At 39.2% G+C, this 22,454-nt stretch overlaps 1 protein-coding gene across 4 annotated transcripts in view; it reads right to left on the bottom strand.

The window, feature by feature from the left end:
* Positions 1-16,577: 16,577 nt before the first annotated feature.
* The window catches only part of WDPCP (WD repeat containing planar cell polarity effector), a 385,832-nt gene continuing 379,955 nt past the window's right edge, over positions 16,578-22,454 (bottom strand). For all 4 annotated transcript variants that reach the window (XM_088841307.1, XM_088841309.1, XM_088841308.1 and 1 more), the window contains 2 exons: positions 18,376-18,407; positions 16,578-18,113 (listed from right to left, as the gene is read on the bottom strand). In XM_088841307.1, the coding sequence (XP_088697433.1) occupies positions 17,602-18,113; positions 18,376-18,407 (544 nt within the window). In that variant the 3' untranslated portion in view covers positions 16,578-17,601. The remainder of the gene's footprint in view (positions 18,114-18,375; positions 18,408-22,454) is intronic.

Here is a 22,454-nt window from a genome sequence, read left to right as displayed (position 1 = left end):
AGTTGCTCAGTCGTGTCTGACTCGTAGCGACCCCATGGACTGCAGCCTACCAGGCTCCTCCGTCCATGGGATTTTCTAGGCAAGAGTACTGGAGTGGCTTGCCATTGCCTTCTCTGACTGGCTCAGCAGTGAAGAATCTGCCTGTAAAGAGGAAATGCAGGTTTGATCCTTAGGCCTGGAAGATCCCCTGGAAATGGCAACTCACTCCATTCTTGCCTGGGAAATCCCATGGACAGAGGAGCCTGAAGCGCTGCAGTCCATGAGGCACAAGAGTCAGACACAACTTAGCAACTAAACAACAGCAGCATTCTACCACATGGACACTGGTGCTGGCAAGTGCCATTTTGGAATCTTCCCTCTAGCTTATTAGTGCCAGGACCCAACCTGACCTCCTCCCAACAGCCTGTAGGCACAAGTGATAATTGTGATGCTTCAGGCCAAGCAACTAAACTGTACAGGGACACAGCCCCACCCACCAGAAGACAGACTGACTTAAGACCCTGGGGGCCCACAACTGCTCCTGGACATGGCTCTGTCCACCAGAAGGCCCAGGACTCAGCCCCATACAGCACTGTGTAGGCACTAGATCCAGGGCCCTGTAGCCAGAGATCTTGGGAACCAGCCTTATCTATAGCATGCAAACACTAGCCCCAGGACAGTGACAGCCGTGCAGTCTGTGGAACCAGCCTGCCCTCCAGCAGGGAAGCACCAGCCCCAGGCTCCACCCATTGGCAGGCCACTGCAAGTTTTGAGATACCCTGGACACTACAGCCAGCTGTTAGGAACAGGCCCCAGCCACCAGCAGCCTGACATCAACTCTGAGCCTGCTGGGCTCTGCAGCCAGACTCTAGGATTTGGCTCAGCCAACTAGTGGGCTGGCATTAGCCCCAGGACCTGGCTTCATCACTCGTGGGTGGGCACCAGGCCCAGGATTTTCTGGACCCAGACTCCATCCACCAGTGAGCTAGTACTAGTCCTGGGGCTTCCTAGGGTTTCATAGCTAGCTGCTTTGTGACAGAACTGTGCCAGCCAGCTGTTGGCAGGCTCCACACAAGGTAGGGTTTAGCAATCAACTGGACCAGGGATCAACCAACCCTACCAGACCACTGACATTAGTCACCCCACTACAACGGGAGGGACCATACAGCTCATGTAGGAAACACCCCTAGAGAGAGAGAGAGAGAGAGAGTGTATAGTATATATATATCTCTGGTGAAAAGAGGAAAGTGCATTGCTGTGATACATAGGACATCTACAAAAGGCCACTTCTTCCAGGAAAGGAAATGTAACCTATCAGAAACAAATAAAACAACAAGTTAGGCAAAATGAGGCAACAGAGGAACATGTTCAAAAGGAAGAAATAAGATAAAACCCCAAGAGAAACTAAGCGAAGTGGAGATAGGCAATCTTTCTAAGAAAGGTTTCAGTGTAATGATCAAAAATCATATTTGTTATGATCAAATAACTTGAGAGAAAAATGGACACACAGAGTCAGAAGTCAGAGTTGGAAAATATGAAGAACAACCAAAAAAAGGTGACAAATACAGTAAATGATATGAAAAATACACTAGAAGGAATCAACAGTAGACTAAATTATACAGAGAAACAAATCAGCAAGCTGAAAAACAGAACAGTGGAAACCATGACACTGGACAGAAAAAGAGAAGAATGAAAAGAAATGAGGACAGTTTAAGAGACCTTTGAGCCACATCAAGCATACTAATATTTGAATTATTGGAGTCCCAGAAGCAGAGAACTTATCTGAAGACTGGAAAACCCATAACTTTGACTATATGGACCTTTGTCAGCAAAGTGATATCTCTGTCTTTTAATATGTTGTCTAGGTTTGTCATAGCTTTCCCTCCATGGAGCAACCATCTTAATTTCATGGCAGCAGTCACCATCTGCAGTGATTTTGGAGCCCAAGAAAATAAAGTCTGTCACTGCTTCCATAGTCTCCCCTTGTGTTTGCCATGGAGTGATGGGACTGGATGCCACAATCTTAGTTTTCTGAATGTTGAATTTCAGGCCAGCTTTTTCACTCTCCTCTTTCACTGTCATCAAGAGGCTCTTTAGTTCCTCTTTACTTTCTGCCATTACAGTGGTGTCATCTGCATATCTGAGGTTGTTGATATTTCCCCCAGCAATCTTGATTCCAACTTGTGATTCATCCAACCCAGCATTTCTCATAATGTCCTCTGCATTCAGTTTATTAATAAATAAACAGGGTGATGATATACAGTCTTGTCCTACTTCTTTCTTAATTTGGAACCTGTCATTTGTTTCAGATCTGGTTCTACCTGTTGCTTCTTGACCTGCATATACATTTCTCAGGAGACAGGTAAGGTGGTCTGGTCCTCTCATCTCTTTAAGGATTTTTTGGCATTGTCCTTTTTGGGGATTGGAATGAAAACTGATCTTTTCCAGTCCTGTGGCCACTGTTGAATTTTCCAAATTTGCTGACATACTGAATGTAGCACTTCAACAGCATCATCTTTTAGGATTTTAAATAGCTCAGCTGGAATTCTGTCACCTCCATTAGCTTTGTAGTAATGCTTCCTAAGGTCCACTTGTCTTCCCATTCCAGGATATTTGCCTCTAGTTGAATGACCACACCACTGTGGTTATTAAGGCTTTTTTGTATAGTTCTGTATATTCTTGCCAATTTTTCTTAATCTCTTCTGCTTCTGTTAGGTCCTTACCATTGCTGTCCTTTTTCATGTCCATCCTTGCGTGAAATGTTCCCTTGATATCTCCAGGTTTCTTGAAGAGATCTCTACTCTTTCCCATTCTATTGTTTTCCTCTATTTCTTTGCATTGTTCATTTAAGAAGGGCTTTTTATCTCTTGACCTCATGGACTATAACTTGCCAGGCTCCTCTGAGAATTCTCCAGGCAAGAATACTGGAGTGGGTAGCCATTCCCTTCTCCAGGGAATCTTCCAAACCCAGGGATCAAACCCAGGTCCCCTGTATTGCAGTCGGATTATTTACCATTTGAGTCACCAGGGAAGCCCTTTTTAATATCTCCTTGTTGTTCTCTGGAACTCTGCATTCAGATGGGTATATCTTTCCCTTTCTTCCTTGCTTTTCATTTCTCTCATCTATTTGTAAAGCCTCCTCAGACAACCACTTTGCCTTCTTGCATTTCTTCTTCTTTGGGATGGTTTTGGTCACTGCCTCCTGTACAGTGTTATGAACTTACGTCCATAGTCTGCAGGCACTCTGTCTACTAGGTCTGATCCCTTGAATCTAATTGTCACCTCCACTGTATAATCATACGGAGTTTCATTTAGGTCATACCTGAATGGCTTAGTGCTTTTCCTTACTTTCTTCAAATTAAGCCTGAATTTTGCATTTAGGAGCTCATGATCCGAGCCACAGTCAGCGCCACATCTTGTTTTCGCTGACTATATAGAACTTTTCTATCTTTTGTTGCAAAGAACATTGTTGTTGCTCAGTCCCTAACTTGTATCCGACATTTTGTGACCCCATTCAGTGCAGCATACCAGGTTTCCCTGTTCTTCACTATCTCCCAGAGTTGGCTCAAACTCATATACATTGAGTTGGTGATGCCATCCAACCATCTCATCTCTGTCGTCCCCTTCTCCTGGTTCCCTCAGTCTCTCCCAGCATTTAGGGTCTTTTCCAATAAGTTGGCTCTTTGCAATCAAGTGGCCAAAGGATTGGCACTTCAACTTCAGTCCTTCCAAAGAACATAATCAATTTGATTTATCTGACGATGTTCATGTGCAGAATTGTCTCTTGTTGAAAGAGTGTTTGCTATGACTAGTGTGTTCTCTTGACAAAACTGTTAGCCTTTGCCCTGCTTCATTTTGTACTCCAAGGCCAAACTTGCCTGTTATTCTGAAAATCTCTTGATTTCCTACTTTTGCATTCCAATCCTCTTTGATGAAAAGGACATTTTTTTTTTTGGTGTTAGTTCTAGAAGGTTTTATAGCTCTTCACAGAACCAGTCAGCTTCATGATCTTCAGTATCAGTGGCTGGGGTACAGATTTGGATTACTGTGGTGTTGAATGGTTTGCCTTGGAAACAAACTGAGATCTTTATACCATTTTTGAGGTTTTATTTGAGACTGTTTTGTTGACTCTGAGGGCTACCCCATTTCTTTTAAGGGATTCTTGCCCACAGTAGTAGATATCAGTTCAGTTCAGTCGCTCAGTCGTGTCCGACTTTGCGACCCCATGAATCACAGCACGCCAGGCCTCCCTGTCCATCACCAGCTCCCAGAGTTCACTCAAACTCATGTCCATCAAGTCGGTGATGCCATCCAGTCATCTCATCCTCTGTCGTCCCCTTCTCCTCCTGCCCCCAATCCCCCCTGGCATCAGAGTCTTTTCCAGTGAGTCAACTCTTCTCATGAGGTGGCCAAAGTATTGCAGTTTCAGCTTTAGCTTCAGTCCTTCCAATGAACACCCAGGATTGATCTCCTTTAGAATGGACTGGTTGGATCTCCTTGCAGTCCAAGGGACTCTCAAGAGTCTTCTCCAGCACCACAGTTCAAAAGCATCAATTCTTCAGTGCTCAGCTTTCTTCACAGTCCAACTCTCACATCCATACATGACCACTGGAAAAACCATAGCCTTGACTAGACAGACCTTTGTTGGCAAAGTAATGTCTTTGCTTTTTAATATGCTATCTAGGTTGGTCATAACTTTCCTTCCAAGGAGTAAGCGTCTTTTAATTTCATGGCTACAATCAGCATTTGGAGTGATTTTGGAGCCCACAAATGGTCATCTAAAATTTGCGCATTCCCATCCATTTTAGTTCACTGATTCCTAAGATATAGATGTTCAGTCTTGCCATCTCTTGCTTGACGACATCCAATTTACCCTGATTCGTGAACTTAACATTCCAGGTTCCTATGCAATATTGTTCTTTCCAGCATCAGACTTGACTTCTACCACCACATACATCTGTAGTTGAGTGTTGTTTCTTCTTTTGCCTTGTCATTTCATTCTTTCTGGAGCTATCAGTAATTGCCCTCTGCTCTTCCCCAGTGGCATATTGGACACCTTCAGACCTGGGAGGGGCTCATCTTCTGGTGTTATATCTTTTGCCTTTACATACTGTTGATGGGTTTCTCTGGGCAAGAATACTGGAGTGGGTTGTCACTTTGTCTTCCAGTGGACTATGTTTTGTCAGAACTCTTCACTGTGACCTGTCCATCTTGGGTGCGCCTACATGGCATGGTTCATAGATTAATTGAGTTACACAAGCCCCATTTTCCATTACTAGGCTGTAATCTGTGAAAAGGACAGAATTAAATACCTGCTGTTAATAAGATGGTGAACAAAAAATGGACACGAATACGGCATTTAAGAAACAGTCTATGGCAGAGACAGTTAAACCAAAAGGGATAATAAAAAGTGATCTTTATGGTATATAGAGGAAGCAAAGGATGCTGTGGAACTGCATAGAAGGAACAACTACCTAGTCTGTCAGTGGCTTGCAGGAGCAGGATGTATCGGTCTGAAGCTTGGGATGAACCTTGTGCCGAAGATACCAATTAATGTCTTTCTGCTGCTCATTCCTGAGAACTGATCAAAATGTCAAGGAATAATACATAGAATTTAAAGACAAAAAGGCTAGAGGCAAGTAAAAAGATTCACACAAGGAGATAAGATGAAATAAAGTAGAAAAACTAGTGGAGTGTGGTGCGATGGAAGTTAAATGTTTCAAGGTCAAGAGCAGAGTCAAGAGTGTTAAACAGTGTAGAGATCTGTGATGAGTTAAATACTAAGTTTTTCTTTTGGGTTTAGCAGTTTAAAGGTCACTGGTGATTAAGTGGAAGCAGTTTCAGTGAAGTGGTATTTAGTTAAAACAATGTTAATCTTTAGGAGCTAAGATTTTCTTTTTGTTTTAACTGAAGGATAATTGCTTTACAAAATTTTGTTGTTTTCTGCCAAGTATCTGCACGAATTAGCCATAGGTATACATATGTACCCTCCCTCTTGAACCTCCCTTCCATCTCCCTCCCCATCCCACCCCTCTAGATTGCTACAGAGCCCCGATTTGAGTTCCCTGGGTCATTGGCTATCTATTTTACATATGGTATTGTAAGTTTCCATGTTACTCTCTCCATATATCTTATTGTCTCCTTCCTCCCCTCTGCTCTGTGTTCATAAGTCTGTTCTCTATGTCTGTTTCTCCATTGCTGCCCTGCAAATAAGTTCATCAGTACCATCTTTCTAGATTCCATATATATGTGTATTACTATAAGATATTGGTATTTCTCTTTCTGACTTAGTTCACTCTCTATAATTGGCTCTAGGTTCATCCACCACATTAGAACTGATTCAAATGTAGTCCTTTTTATAGCTGAGTAATATTCCATTTTATATATGTACCACAGCTTCTCTATCCATTCATCTTTTGACGGACATCTAGGTTGCTTCCATGTTCTAGCTATTGTAAACAGTGCTGCAGGGAGCATTGGGGTACATGTGTCTTTTTCAGTTTTGGTTTCCTAGGGTATATGTATATGCCTAGTAGTGGGATTGTTGGGTAATATGGTGGTTTTATTCCTAGTTTTTTAAGGAATCGCCATACCATCTTCCACAGTGGCTGTATCAATTTACATTCCCACCAACAGTGCAAGACGGTTACCTTTTCTCCACACCCTCTCCAGCATTTATTGTTTGTAGAACTTTTGGTGATGGCCATTCTGACTGGTGTGAGGTGGTATTTCATTGCAGATTTTGAAATTTGTCATTTTTTTTGATCTTTAAAAAAATTTTTTTTAATTGAAGGATAAATACTTTACAGTATTGCGTTGATTTCTAGCAAACATCAACATAAAACAGCCATAGGTCTACCCATGTTCCCTCCTACTTGCAATCTTTAGGAGCTAAGATTTTTAATATAAGAAAAAAAGAGCTACAAGGAAAAAAACAGAAATAAATAAAACCATCTTCATATTATTTTTAAATTAGAAATATTAGTTAAAACTCATGTTTATGTCCTTTAAAAATATGTATTTATGTTCACTGAAAATTCCAAAAAGCTGTAAATCTAGAGAAATTGTAGAAATGGAGAAATGGTAGATTTCAGGTTTAAGGCAGGAAGTATATGAGTCACGTACATGTTGCACCATAAAAGTAAGACAGCTACCAAAGCCTAATTGGGTAGTATCAAAAGGAGAAAGGAGATGACATGAGGGAAACAAATGGAGAGTCAACACTGATAATGACTACAGGAGATTGGAATGTATCAAGCTTCTAAAATTCACAGGTTCTTAAAGGTTTTTCACACACACACAGTCTCTTTCTCTCATTGGATGCATGCAGGTTGCTAGGGCGTCAATTCATGACTCTACACAAGGGTTTTGCAGGCTATAGCTGTGTCCCCAGTGCACCTCTTTTTGTTGTAAGGCCAGTGAGGCAAGAATAGTTTTTACATTTTAAATAACTGGGAAAAAAATCAAAAGAGTATTTCATAATATGAATATTACATGAAATTCAAATTTTCAGTGTTCATAAAGTTTTATTGGCACATAGACATCTTTATTCATTTAAGTGTTGTCTGTGGTGGCTTATTTGATGTAATTACAGAGTTGAATTGTTGTGACAGAGACCACATGGTCTGCAAAGCCTAAAATATTTACTGTCTGGTCTGTTACATGGAAAAAGCTTGTTGATCTCTGTTCTGAACATTAATAAATAAAAGGAAAGAAGTGAGCATTTATGCTGGCCTTTGTAAACTTCCTTTCATGGAAATGAAACAGTTGATGAAGGACTTTTTTTTTACAGAAAAATTGCAAGTAATAAATACAGATGAAATGAGAGACTTAGAAAATCCCTATTTTTGAAACATCCCATGAAAAAACTTTGAGGCACTGTTCACCAGTGTATTTTAAAACCAAGTAAAAGTTTGATGGGGGATTTTTAAGTGGAGGAATTAGATACCATTTGAATCTACTGGTCAATCATAGTATCACTAATTGTTGAGGCAATCAAATATTCATATACCTCATGAGGTAAAAAGTTGGCTAGAAAGCTGCACTTCAATCAAGAAAATGGATCAAAAATACAGGAAATAATAGGGGAAAGAGGAACAATTTATATGGATAATCTATCAGTAAAACCCAAAATATGAGGCATTATATAGAATAAATAACCTGGTATCGCTAAGGAGTGAACTATGTAAATGGATTAGATATAATTGTAAAAGGCAAAACTTTAATAACAGGAGAATATCTGTATAACATTAGGAGGAGGGAAAGACATCTTAAACAAGACATAAAAAAATCTACCATAAAGTAAACATTGGTATATTCTTATCTTTAATGTGATTGATTTTCTTTTTAACAACCGTAAAGACAGGGACAAGGCAAGAAACAAAAAGGGAGAAGTTACTTAACAAATGGTTACTTGCAGAATATATAAAGAACTCCTCCAAATCAGTGAGAATAGGGCAAAGAACCCAATAAAAATGAGTGAAAGATAGGAATAGGCATTTCTAGAAAGAAAGAACATAAATGACCAGAAACAGATGAACGCATGTTTAACCTTATTATTAATTACATAAATGCAAATTAGAATTTCAACAAGAAACTATATCACAGATTCTAGGAATGGCAAAAATTTTGAAATATGAATATTCAGTCTTAAGTGTTAGGTTGTAGAGCAGTGGATTCTCTCATACTTCACTAATAGAAATAAAAATTGGTAAAACTATTTTGGGAAAAATTGGAATTATTTATTTTCTTTATTTTTGAAAGTACTTAAAATTTATTTGTTTATTTTTAATTTATTTTAATTGGAGGCTAATTACTTTACAATATTGTAATGGGTTTTGCCATACATTGACATAAATCAGCCATGGGTGTACACGTGTTCCCCATCCTGAAACCCCCCCCCATCTCCCTCCCCATCCCATCCCTCAGGGTCATCCCAGTGCACCAGCCCTGAGCATGTTGTCTTATGCATCAAACTTGGACTGGTGATCTGTTTCACATAAGATAATATACATCAGTTCAGTTCAGTTGTTCAGTCGTGTCCGACTCTCTGCGACCCCATGAATCACAGCACGCCAGGCCTCCCTGTCCATCACCAACTCCTGGAGTTCACCCAAACTCATGTCCATAGAGTCGGTGATACCATCCAGCCATCTCATTCTCTGTCGTCCCCTTCTCCTCCTGCCCCCAACCTTTCCCAGCATCAGAGTCTTTTCCAGTGAGTCAACTTGACGCATGAGGTGGCCAAAGTATTGGAGTTTCAGCTTTAGCATCAGTCCTTCCAGTGAACACCCAGGATTGATCTCCTTTAGAATGGACTGGTTGGATCTCCTTGCAGTCCAGGGGACTCTCAAGAGTCTTCTCCAGCACCACAGTTCAAAAGCATCAATTCTTCGGCGATCAGCTTTCTTCATAGTCCAGCTCTCACATCCATAATGCTATTCTCTCAAATCATCCCACCCTCGCCCTCTCCCACAGAGTCCAAAATACTGTTCTATATATCTATGTCTCTTTTGCTGTTTTGCATATAGGGTCATCGTTACCATCTTTCTAAATTCCATATATATGCATTAGTATACTGTATTGGTGGTTTTTGTTCCGTTTTTCTTCACTCTGTACAATATGCTCCAGTTTCATCCACCTTATTAGAACTGATTCAAATGTATTCTTTTTAATGGCTAAGTAATATTTCATTGTGTATATATACCACAGCTTTCTTATCCATTCATCTGCCAATGGACATCTAGGTTGCTTCCATGTCCTGTCTATTATAAACAGTGCTGAAATGAACACTGGGGTACACTTGTCTCTTTCAATTCTGGTTTCCTTGGTGTGTATGCCCAGCAGTAGGATTGCTAGGTCATATGGCAGTTCTATTTCCAGTTTTTTAAGGAATCTCCACACTGTTCTCCATAGAGGCTGTACTAGTTTGTATTCCCAGCAACAGTGTAAGAGGGTTCCCTTTTCTTCACACCCTCTCCAGCATTTATTGTTTGTAGACTTTTGGATAGCAGCCATTCTGACTGGCGTAAGATGGTACCTCATTGTGGTTTTGATTTGTATTTCTCTGATAATGAGTGATGTTGAGCATATTTTCATGTGTTTGTTAGCCATGTGTATGTCTTCTTTGGAGAAATGTCTGTTTAGTTCTTTGGCCCATTTTTTTTTTATTGGGTCATTTATTTTTCTGGGATTGAGCTGCAGGAGTTGCTTGTATATTTTTGAGATTAATCCTTTGTCGGTTGCTTCATTTGCTATTATTTTGTCCCATTCTTAAGGCTGTCTTTTAACCTTGCCTATAGTTTCCTTCATTGTGCAAAAGCTTTTAAGTTTAATTAGGTCCCATTTGTTTATTTTTGCTTTTATTTCCATTACTCTGGGAGGTGGGTCATGGAGGATCCTGCTGTGATTTATGTCGCGGAGTGTTTTGCCTATGTTCTCTTCTAGGAGTTTTATAGTTTCTGGCCTTACATTTAGATCTTTAATCCATTTTGAGTTTATTTTTGTGTATGGTGTTAGAAAATGCTCTAGTTTCATTCTTTTACAAGTGGTTGACCAGTTTTCCCAGCACCAGTTGTTAAAGAGATTGTCTTTTCTCCATTGTATATTCTTGCCTCCTTTGTCAAAGATAAGGTGTCCATAGGTGTGTGGATTTATCTCCGGGTTTTCTATTTTGTTCCATTGATCTATATTTCTGTCTTTGTGCCAGTACCATACTGTCTTGATGACTGTGGCTTTGTAGTAGAGCCTGAAGTCAGGCAGGTTGATTCCTCCAGTTCCATTCTTCTTTCTCAAGATTACTTTGGCTATTTGAGATTTTTTTGTATTTCCATACAAAATTGTGAAATTATTTGTTCTAGTTCTGTGAAAAATACTGCTGGTAGCTTGATAGGGATTGCATTGAATCTATAGATTGTTTTGGGTAGTATACTCGTTTTCACTATATTGGTTCTTCCAATCCGTGAACATGGTATATTTCTCCCATCTATTTGTGTCCTCTTTGATTTCTTTCATCAATGTTTTATAGTTTTCTATATATAGGTCTTTTGTCTCTTTGGGTAGATTTATTCCTAAGTATTTTGTTCTTTTCATTGCAGTGGTGAATGGAATTGTTTCCTTAATTTCTCTTTCTGTTTTCTCATTGTTAGTGTATAGGAATGCAAGGGATTTTTGTGTGTTAATTTTATATCCTGCAGCTTTACTGTATTCATTGATTAGCTCTAGTAATTTTCTGTTGGTCTTTAGGGTTTTTTATGTAGAGGATCATGTCATCTGCAAACAGTGAGAGTTTTACTTCTTTTCCAATCTGGATTCCTTTTATTTCTTTTTCTTCTCTGATTGCTGTGACTAAAATTTCCAAAACTATGTTGAATAGTAGTGGTGAGAGGGGGCACCCTTGTCTTCTTCCTGACTTTAGGGGAAATGCTTTCAATTTTTCACCATTGAGGATAATGTTTGCTGTGGGTCCAACCAGTCCATCCTAAAGGAGATCAGTCCTGGGTGTTCATTGGAAGAACTGATGTTGAAGCTGAAATTCCAATATTTTGGCCACCTCATGTGACGAGTTGACTCATTGGGAAAGACTCTGATGCTGGAAGGGATTGGTGGCAGGAGGAGAAGGGGACGACAGAGGATGATATGGTTGGATGGTATCACCGACTCTATGGACATGAGTTTGAGTAAACTCCGGGAGTTGGTGATGGACAGGGAGGCCTGGCGTGCTGTGATTCATGGGGTCACAAAGAGTCGGACACGACTGAGCGACTGAACTGAACTGAACTGAAGTGTTCTCCACAGCCCAGAATACCCAAAGAGATTCACAGAGTTGGGTAGAGAAGAGAAGGGGAGGGAGGAGATAGAGGTGAAGATAGAGGTGACCTCTGTGAGAAAAAAGAGAGTCAAAAGCAGGAGAGGGCAATCAAGCCAGTAATCACACTCCTAAGTAAAAATGGGTACTGAAGATTGCTTTCTTAAAGGTAAAAAATTGATAACAAGTATAAAAATCTAGAGTAGTGTTTCGATTCTCAAAAATACAATATTAAAAAAACAACAAAATCACAAAGATTATAAAAAAGTATATATGAAGTTTGCTTTAAAAATAGGGTTTTTTTTTTGGTAAGGTGATAGGTTATAAAACTGAAAATTAAAGGAGTAATAGAGGACTTAAAAATAAAAAAAATTTTTAATGATAATAGTAAAAATATATCTAGGAATTTCTCTGGAACTGTTGCGGGCAGTGTGAGGTCAGTTCAGTTTCAGATAGTTCCTTGTTCCAGCTTATACTTCTCAAGATCTATAGACCCATTCCAGTGTAGTCGGTGCTAACTACAGGGTTTTAATCTGTTGCACCTGTCACTTCCAAAGTGGTTCCCTCTGTTTATTTTGGCTTCTTCTGTTTGCAAGTCTCTTCGGTGTATGCCCTGACACAAGGGGGCAAAGGTGGTCACTTATTTAGGCTCACTAGTTCAGTCGTGCTGTAGGGAGGGAGGAACACTGCAAACAAATATAACTGTCCTATGTGGGGAGTGCTTGCAGTGTCTCAGCCACACTGGGTTTGCCCCTGCTCACAGAGTATGTCCTTTCCCAATCTACACTGCTCAGGCTCCAGGTTGCTCTTCAGGGGAGCTGTCTAAAATGGAGGCCTGGGTTGTGTGCAATTCCTAGGTCTAAGCCAGTCGGGTTCAGGTTCTTGGGTACTCCATAAAGGTGCAGACTCCGTTGGGCCTGCGTTTTGTGCCCTTCCTTCCCAGGACTGAACAACTCAGGCGACTAGGTGCTTGATGAGCGCATTCTCCTTAGGTGCAGTGCCTCTTATCACCTCCCCCATCCCAGCTGCTCGGTTTCCCACAGCGGGAACGCCATTTCAGGTGTGCTGTGTGTCTGTTCTGGGGAACTGATCTCTGGCTGCAATCCTCCCAGCGCGTGTTATCCGTCCAGGATCCCAGGAAGACTTGGTTGGCAGCTGGGATCCTGCTCACAGCTTGGTGGAGGATTCCGTCTCTGGGGCTGAGTTTGCCCCTTAGCAGCTCTGACTGCCGCCCGCCTGCCTCCCTGCTTCCTATGGGGGATGGGCTGGTACCCCCAGTCCTTTGTTCTCTGAGCAGCCCAGCAGTGCCTTCAGTTCAGTTCAGTCGCTCATTCGTGTCCAACTCTTCGCGACCCCATGAATCACAGCACGCCAGGCCTCCCTGTCCATCACCAACTCCCGGAGTTCACTCAAACTCATGTCCATCGAGTTGGTGATGCCATCCATCCATCTCATTCTCTGTCATCCCCTTCTCCTCCCACCCCCAATCCCTCCCAGCATCAGAGTCTTTTCCAGTGAGTCAACTCGTCACATGAGATGGCCACAGTATTGGAGTTTCAGCTTTAGCATCAGTCCTTCCAATGAACACCCAGGTTAGGGCTTTTCGCGGGAAAGTTCTCTCTTTTTTTTCTCTCTCTCTCTCTGGCTATCCCACAGTTTGGGTTGCCATCTCAGGTTAGCTCCCTCAGATTGCCTTCAGGGCATTCAGTCCCGATCCTTACCCTAAGCAATGCAGCCCACACCTCCCTGTTCAGCCCTCACTTTATGGTGGCAGATGTGAACATCTGGGTTACTTCTCTGCTGGGAGTTGCCATTAGGCATGTAATCTGTGGGGTTTATTTATTTATTTATTTTTCCTCCCAGTTATGTCATCTTCTGAGATTCCAAAACTCCTAACTGACCAGCTGGTGAGAGGGTTTCCTGGTGTTTGGAAACTTCTCCTCTTTTATGACTCCCTCCCCGGGAGGGATCTCTGTCCATAACTCTTTTGTATCTCTTTTTATCTTCTGTATTTTGTCCTACCTCCTTTCCAAGACAATGGGCTGCCTTTCTGGGTGCCTGGTGTCCTCTGCCAGTGTTCAGAAGTTGTTGTGGAATTTGCTCAGTGTTCAGATGTTCTTTCCATGAATTTGTGGGGGAAAAGGTGGTCTCCCCGTCCTATTCCTCCGCCATCTTAGGACCGCTTTTGGAATTATTTCTTAAAATTTAAGATGTGCATTGCCTGTGACCAGAAATTCTATTCGTGGGAATATACCCTAGAGTTATGTAGAAAAATTCTCATAGCAGTACTGTTTGTAATAGAAAAAGCTTGAAACTAACTAAATGTCCATCAGTAGTAGAACAGATGAATAAATTATGATGTTCACCCAGTGAAATACAGTAGGAAGTGGAAATGAATAAACTTACACATCAGCGTTGATGTTTTTCCAAAACATAGGATTTGAGTGAAAAAAGCAGGTAACATGAGGAATGCACTATGTATTTGTTTATATGAAGTTTAAAAACAGTAAGACTAAATATGTTATTTAGGGATGTAGCCACATACAGGAAAATCATAAAGACAAGCAAGAGGTTGACTAACATAAAATTTAGGACTGTGAGAATAGGTAAAGAGATAGGAATGTATTTGGGGAGGAGCATCCAGGAAGCTTAAAAAGTTTGGGTAATATTAATGATTAACTTTGGATAGTGAAATTTTAGGTGATTTTCATTTTCTTAACTTTCTGACTTCCCATATTTCTGTATTGTGGTTTTTGCAGAGGCAGTGTTCTGTAGGGGTTTCTCTAGAGCAGTGGTTCTCAACTGGAGGTGATTTTGCCATCTCCTCCATCAAGGAGACACTTGGTTATGTCTGGAGATGTTATTTGAATGTCATGACTGAGGTGGGAAAGCTAGTAGCATCTACTAAGTAGAGGCTAGGGTTGTTGCTAATGTTTAGTCCTATAGTGCACTGGATAGCACTCTTAAAGCAATGAATTACTGGGCCCAACATATCAATAGCTCTAAGTTTGAGAAACCCTGGTCTAGAGCCAGACTTAGGAATTGAATTCCAAGCCGTACACCTCACAAGTTGTGTGACTGTGAAAGTTACTTAATCTCTGTGTCTGTTTCCTTGTCTATAAAATGGGGCTAGTAATAGAATCTACCTCATCGGGTTGTGAGAATTAACTGCATTAAAACATTTAAAGTACTGAGACCAGTGCCAGTGATGTACTAGACACTTGAAAAACATTAGCCTTAATTATTTGATTTTAAAATTTTATTTCTTATTGAATATATTCAATACGTTCTTACTGACTATATTGACTATAAGAATATATATTTCTTATTGAATATATTCAAATATAAAGTTGATAGTTGATAAAGAGAAATATGTTGAAATAGTTATTATAGTAAAAGAAAATTATACAAAGACAAACACACAAAATTATACAGAGACACACACACCCTCCTTTAAAATGTAGCATATGAAAATTTTGAATGAAGGCCTTTGCAAGCAATAATGACAGGATATTAGGATTTGTGTTTTATCTGTACTTAATAATAATTCATCAATAAGAAACCAGAGGTCAACAGTATTTTGAAGCATATAAAGGTGTTTAAGAATGCTGCTGCTGCTTAAAAATAATGTGTCACTGAAGTCATAAAAAGTCTTCAGAACAGTACGCTAGTGTTTAGGTGTATTTTTTTCAACTAATTTTTAAGTGAATTTTTTTTTTAAACTGATAGCGGGTTTTAGTTTGCATTTAAACTTTAAAAAAAATATATCTTTCTTATGTACATTGTTATGTCGGAAGTGTTTTACTATAAAGTTCTGTTAGTATCCTTAAAATGGAATTGGTGGAAATCAGTGAAATTTTAAGAGTAGACAGCTTATTTTTCATCTAGAAGTAAGTTTAGAGTTAAGAATATAGTTATGTGCATATTAACTACATTTTCTGGAAGTACTTTTACCATATGCAGCTTTGGGCCACTGTAAGCATGTTTTAGAACTTAAAATACTATTTCTGCAGCATAACTTTGACCTTGGATATTTTATGAATAAAATGTAGCCAGTTTAAATATCAGTTAATTTATCAGACTATGAATAGAATAGATTGAGTCAATACTGAATTCATATGTCTGTAGTTTTTTTTTACTTTTTTAAAATGCCCTTTCCGCATTAGAAAATACCTCAAAACTAATTTAGTTATATTCTTAACAGTGACATTATGAATAGTTAACACGTTCATATAAACTTTTTTTTGCATTTTTTTATACTTTGTGGTACTATCTGTACTTTTGTTTCCCCCAAAAAAGTAATATTTTAACTAAATGGTCTGTTAGGATTTGGACCGCTTTGTTTTGTCAGCCTTTCAAGTAAAACCGTCAATGACAAAAAAAAAAAAAGAAACCAGAGGGCTGAACATAAAATGTATGAGTTACCTGAACATAAACTATACTAATATCTGAACTCAAAGATATGTGGCCTCATGATTCGGTTATGATAATCATTCCTATACTTAGTACACAATCTGATGTTTCCATTATTCTATATAGCAGCCTTTCCAAAAAGACTCTTGAAAAGTCAGTTTCTTTATTGGATCTCAGAATCTTATCTCATACAGACTTGTATATCAAGTGAATGTGTTTTTAAATTTTGATAGGTTGCAACTTTTTTCTTTGTTAGTGTTCTAAAAAATAAATTACTTAAAAATATATAAAACTTTGATTAAATTTCTTTAAGCTTTAAGAAACTAAGTGCAGATTATTATGCATGAACATTCAACAGTAATATGAACATTTCCCTCCAAGCAGTTATTATATTTTCAATATAGATATGTTCATAAATAAGTAGATTGAAATAATGATATTAATAATGACTATCATTAGTATAGTTCCGTATAATTAACAAAATCCCAATACATACATGGTCACAACAGAGCTTCACAAAAATCTTTTGGGGTATTTGGAATTATCTATATTTTACAGATGAAGTAGTTGAGACTTAACAGAGATGATTTATTTTTCCAAAGTTATAATTGCAATAATTGTGAAGCTATCATTCAAACTCAAATCTTATAATGAATCAGTTACTATGATAATCCACTTTGTGCTTTTAATAAAATTATGAAGCTTTCTCTGACTTATACATAACCTTTTTGGAACTGATATAGCAGGGCACTGATTTCTCCTCTCAAAATGACCTTAGTTGTGATACCAGCAACAGAAGATGGAGAGGGAACCCACGTGCGTTACCTCTAAAAATCACACATAAATGTGATAAAAATGAATTTTATAGCTTCATAATTATTATAAACGTTTTATTTTTAAAAGTTTAATTTTGGATAATTGAAAATACACACCAAACTAGAGAGAATGGTATATATAAGCTACTATATTATGCATCAGCCGCCTATATCAATCATCAACTCATGACTACTTTAAGTCATGTATATCCCTGCTATTTTCTCCACATTGGATTCGGTCAGTTCAGTTCAGTTGCTCAGTCGTGTCTGACTCTTTGTGACCCCATGAACCACAGCACGCCAGGCCTTCCTGTCCATCACCAGCTCCCAGAGTCCACACAAACCCATGTCCATCGAGTCGGTGATGCCATCCAATCATCTCATCTTCTGTCATCCCCTTCTCCTCCTGCCCTCAATCTTTCCCAGCATCAGGGTCTTTTCCAGTGAGTCAACTCTTCACATGAGGTGGCCAAAGTATTGGAGTTTCAGCTTCAACATCGGTCCTTCCAATGAACACCCAGGACTGATCTCCTGTAGGATGAACTGGTTGGATCTCCTTGCAGTCCAAGGGACTCTCAAGAGTTTTCTTCAACACCACAGTTCAAAAGCATCAATTCTTTGGTGCTCAGCTTTCTTTATAGTCCAATTCTCACATCCATATATGACCGCTGGAAAAACAATAGCCTTGACTAGACGAACCTTTGTTGGCAAAGTAATGTCTCTGCTTTTTAATATGCTATCTAGGTTGGTCATAACTTTCCTTCCAAGGAGTAAGCGTCTTGTAATTTCATGGCTGCAAACACCATCTGCAGTGATTTTGGAGCCCAGAAAAATAAAATCAGCCACTGTTTCCACTGTTTCCCCATCTATTTGCCATGAAGTGATGGGAACAGATGCCATGATCTTAGTTTTCTGAATGTTGAGCTTTAAGCCAACTTTTTCATTGTCTTCTTTCACTTTCATCAAGAGGCTTTTTAGTTCCTCTTCACTTTCTGCCATAAGGGTGGTGTCATCTGCATATCTGAGGTTATTGATATTTCTCCTAGCAATCTTGATTCCAACTTGTGCTTCATCCAGCCCAGCGTTTCTCATGATGTACTCTGCATATAAGTTAACACACTGGATTATTTTGAGGAAAATTTCAGATATATCATTTCTTTTGTACATAGTTCATTATGCAAATTTTGTTTTTCAAAAATTATAATTCTGAAATACTGAAAATCTGAATCATTTTATACAAAGATGTTTCCAACTAGTATATTCCAGTAGGTATCTATTCATGAGTTAAAATAATCACATACAGTATGCTTTTCTTTTGGAATTTAGATATCTAATAAATAGTAAGAGAAAGTTTTTTTTTACCTGTTCTTTGCAGTCTTCTCTTATTTCTCTTTCTAAAATAAAAGATCAGAACATTATCTTAAAATCTAATAAAGACTTCAATAAAAATTATAGAACCTTTTAATATCCTCATTAAAAAAAGAAATAATAATCATAACTTGAAATACTTAATCATGACTTAAAACTAGAGAAAGCAATAAACAGGCTTCAGAAGAGTATGAATTTCCTTCATTATTATGGCTGAATAATAATCCATTGTGTGTGTGTATATCATATTTTTTTATCCAATCATCACTAATGGATGCTTAGGTTGGTTTTGTAAGTTGGCTACTGTAAATAATGTTGCAGCAAACATGGAAGGTACAAATATCTTTTTGAGTTAGTGCTTTTGTTTTCTTCTGATAAGTACCCAGAAATGGAATTGCTGGATCATCTGGTAATTCTAATTTTAATTTTTTGAGGAAACTCCATACTGTTTTCCATAGTGGCTGTACCAATTCATATTCACACCAACAAGGCATGAGGGTTTTTTTTTCTCCACATTTATGACCAACACTTGTTATTTCCTGTCTTTTTGATGGTAGACATTCTGACAGGTGTGAGGTGATAACTCATTGTTTTAATTTGCATTTCCCTAATAAATATGTGAACCGTGAACTCCCAGATGTTCAAGCAGGTTTTAGAAAAGGCAGAGGCACCAGAGATCAAATTGCCAACATCCACTGGATCATCGAGAAAGCAAGAGAGTTCCAGAAAAACATCTATTTCTGCTTCATTGACTATGCCAAAGCCTTTGACTGTGTGGATCACAATAAACTGTGGAAAATTCTGAAAGAGATGCGAATACCAGACCACCTGACCTGCCCCTTGAGAAACCTGTATGCAGGTCAGGAAGCAACAGTCAGAACTGTACATGGAACAACAGACTGGTTCCAAATACGAAAAGGAGTACATCAAGGCTGTATATTGTCACCTTGCTTATTTAACTTATATGCGGAGTACATCATGAGGAACGCTGGGCTGGAAGAAGCACAAGCTGGAATCAAGATTTCTGGGAGAAATATCAATAACCTCAGATATGCAGATGAGACCACTCTTATGGCAGAAAGTGAAGAGGAACGCAAAAGCCTCTTGATGAAAGTGAAAGAGGAGAGTGAAAAGGTTGGCTTGAAGCTCAACATTCAGAAAACAAAGATCATGGCATCTGGTCCCATCACTTCATGGGAAATAGATGGAAAAACAGTGGAAACAGGTCAGACTTTATATTTTTGGGCTCCAAAATCACTGCAGATGCTGATTGCAGCCATGAAATTACAAGACGCTTACTCCTTAGAAGGAAAGTTATGACCAACCTTGATAGTATATTAAAAAGCAGAGACATTACTTTGCCAACCAAGGTCCGGCTAGTCAAGGCTGTGGTTTTTCCCATGGTCATGTATTGATGTGAGAGTTGGACTTTGAAGAAAGCTGATCGCCGAAGAATTGATGCTTTTGAACTGTGGTGTTGGAGAAGACTCTTGAGAGTCCCTTGTACTGCAAGGAGATCCAACCAGTTCATTCTAAAGGAGATCAGTCCTGGGTGTTCATTGGAAGGACTGATGGTAGAGCTGAAACTGCAATACTTTGGCTACCTCATGCGATGAGTTGACTCACTGGAAAAGACTCTGATGCTAGGAAAGGTTGGGGGTGGGAGGAGACGGGGACGACAGAGAATGAGATGGCTGGATAACATCACCGACTCTGTGGACATGAGTTTGAGTGAACTCCGGGAGTTGGTGATGGACAGGGAGGCCTGGCGTGCTGTGATTCATGGGGTCACGGAGAGTCGGACAGGACTGAGCGACTAAACTGAATGGAACTGAATGAATAGTGATGTTGAGCACATTATCATGTACCTATTTGCCCTCTGTATGTCTTCTTCAGAAAAAAAAAGTCTATTCAGAGTCTCTGCCCATTTTGAAATTATATTTTTTATTAAGTTATATTAGTTATTGTATATTTTGAATATTAACCCCGTATCAGATGTGTGATTTGCAGATATTTTCAGCCAGTCTCTATGTTGCTTTTTGATTTTGTTGATTGCTTCTTTTGCTGTCTAGAAGCTTTGTAATTTATGTAGACTCACTTGTTTGTTTGCTTCGCTTTTGTTGTTTAACCCAAAAATCATCATCAAGGTTGATGTCAGGGCACTTACTACATAAAACTTCTAGGAGTTTTATGGTTTCAGGTCTTACAATCATGTCTTTAAAGAATTTTGAGTTAAGTTTTGTGTACGGTGTAGGATAGTGGTTCTGCATGTGACTATCCAGTTTTCCCCATACCATTTACTGAAGAGATTATTTCATTCTCCATTGTATATTCTTGGCTCCTTTGTTGTTAATTAATTGACTATATAGTTATAGGTTTGTTTCTAAACTTTCAATTCTGTTCTATTGATCTATGTGTCTGTCTCTATGCTAATACTATATACTATTTTGATTACTACATTTTGTAATATAGTAGGAAATCAGGAAACATGATGATTCTAGATTTGTTCTTCTTCTGCTGTTTGGGGTCTTTTGTAGTTACATACAGTTTTATAACTGTTTATTTCTATGAAAACAGCCACTGAGTGCTCAGTTACTTTCCAGGAGATACCAGTGACCCGGAGTAAAGCAGTGAAAGAGTGCTAGCCTCCATCTTCGGGAAGTATTGCAGTAGGCAATATATGGTTAAATTAGATGCCTGTTTCTAAGGCAGAAGATTTAAGAGCAATAAATAGGCCTCTTTCACAGAAAGACTGGGTGATTTTTCAGTTGCAGCCTCTGTCTTGGGCCCTGGGGCATATTCAGGTGAGTCTAGGAGCTCTTTAAAAACTGTTTCTTAGTTTGCTAGAGACCTGTTGGTCTTGTGGATGCAAGCCCCACTGGCTTTTAAGTCTAGATGTTTGGGGGCTCAGCTCTAAGGCATAGATCTTAAAGTTTGGGGAATCGAAAGTGGGGTTTAAATCCCTTGCTCCTCAGGGAGAAGATCTGATTTGAGAGTTCTGATTGTGGGTTGCCATGTGAGGTGGAGTTTGTGGCAAGACTATGTTTCAGTCTCTCCTACCTATTTTAGGTCATCTGTGAATGGCATAGTAGTTTTCCCTACTGTCTTCAATTTGAGCCTGAGTTTTGCAATAAGGATTTCATGATCTGAGCCACAGTTAGCTCCTGGTCTTGTTTTTGCTGACTGTATAGAGCTGCTCCATCTTCGACTGCAAAGAATATAATCAGTCTGATTTTGGTACTGATCGTCTGGTGATATCCATGTTTAGAGTTGTCTCTTGTGTTGTTGGAAGAGAGTCTTTGCTATGACCAGTGCCTTCTCTTGGCAGAACTCTGTTAGTCTTTGCTCTGCTGCATTTTGTACTCCAAGGCCAAATTTGCCTGATACTCCAGGTATCTCTTGACTTCCTACTTTTGCATTCCTGTCCCCTATGATGAAAAGGACATATTTTTTTGGTGTTAGTTCCTGAAGGTCTTGTAGGTCTTCATAGAACTAACTATTCAACTTCAGCTTCTTCAGCATTGGTGGTTGGGGCCTAGGTTTAGATTACTGTGATATTGAATGGTTTGCCTTGGAAATGAATAGAGATCATTCTCTTATTTTTGAGATTGCACCCAAGTACTTTCAGACTCTTTTGTTGACTATGAGGGCTACTACGTTTCTTCTAAGGGATTCTTGCCCACAGTAGTAGATATAATGGTCATTGAATCAAATTCACCCATTCCAGTCCAGTTTTCTGTGATTGCAGTTCACTGTTTCCAAATTAATATCATGGCATCCGGTCTCATCACTTCATGGCAAATAGATGGGGAAACAGTGGCTGACTTTATATTTTTGGGCTCCAAAATCACTGCAGATGGTGATTGCAGCCATGAAATTACAAGACGCTTACTCCTTGGAAGGAAAGTTATGACCAACCTAGACAGCATATAAAAAAACTGAGACATTACTTTGCCAATGAAGGTCCATCTAGTCAAGGCTATGGTTTTTCCAATAGTCATGTATGGATGTGAAAGTTGGACTATAAAGAAGGCTGAGTGCCGAAGAATTGATGCTTTTGAACTGCATTGTTG

This window comes from Moschus berezovskii, chromosome 11 (genome assembly GCF_049115385.1).
Source record: "Moschus berezovskii isolate FMDL1 chromosome 11, NW_MosBer_1.0, whole genome shotgun sequence".
Classification (NCBI taxonomy): domain Eukaryota; kingdom Metazoa; phylum Chordata; class Mammalia; order Artiodactyla; family Moschidae; genus Moschus; species Moschus berezovskii.
The sequence above is the reverse complement of the archived record's forward strand: the minus strand, read 5'-3'. Positions and strand labels throughout refer to the sequence as shown.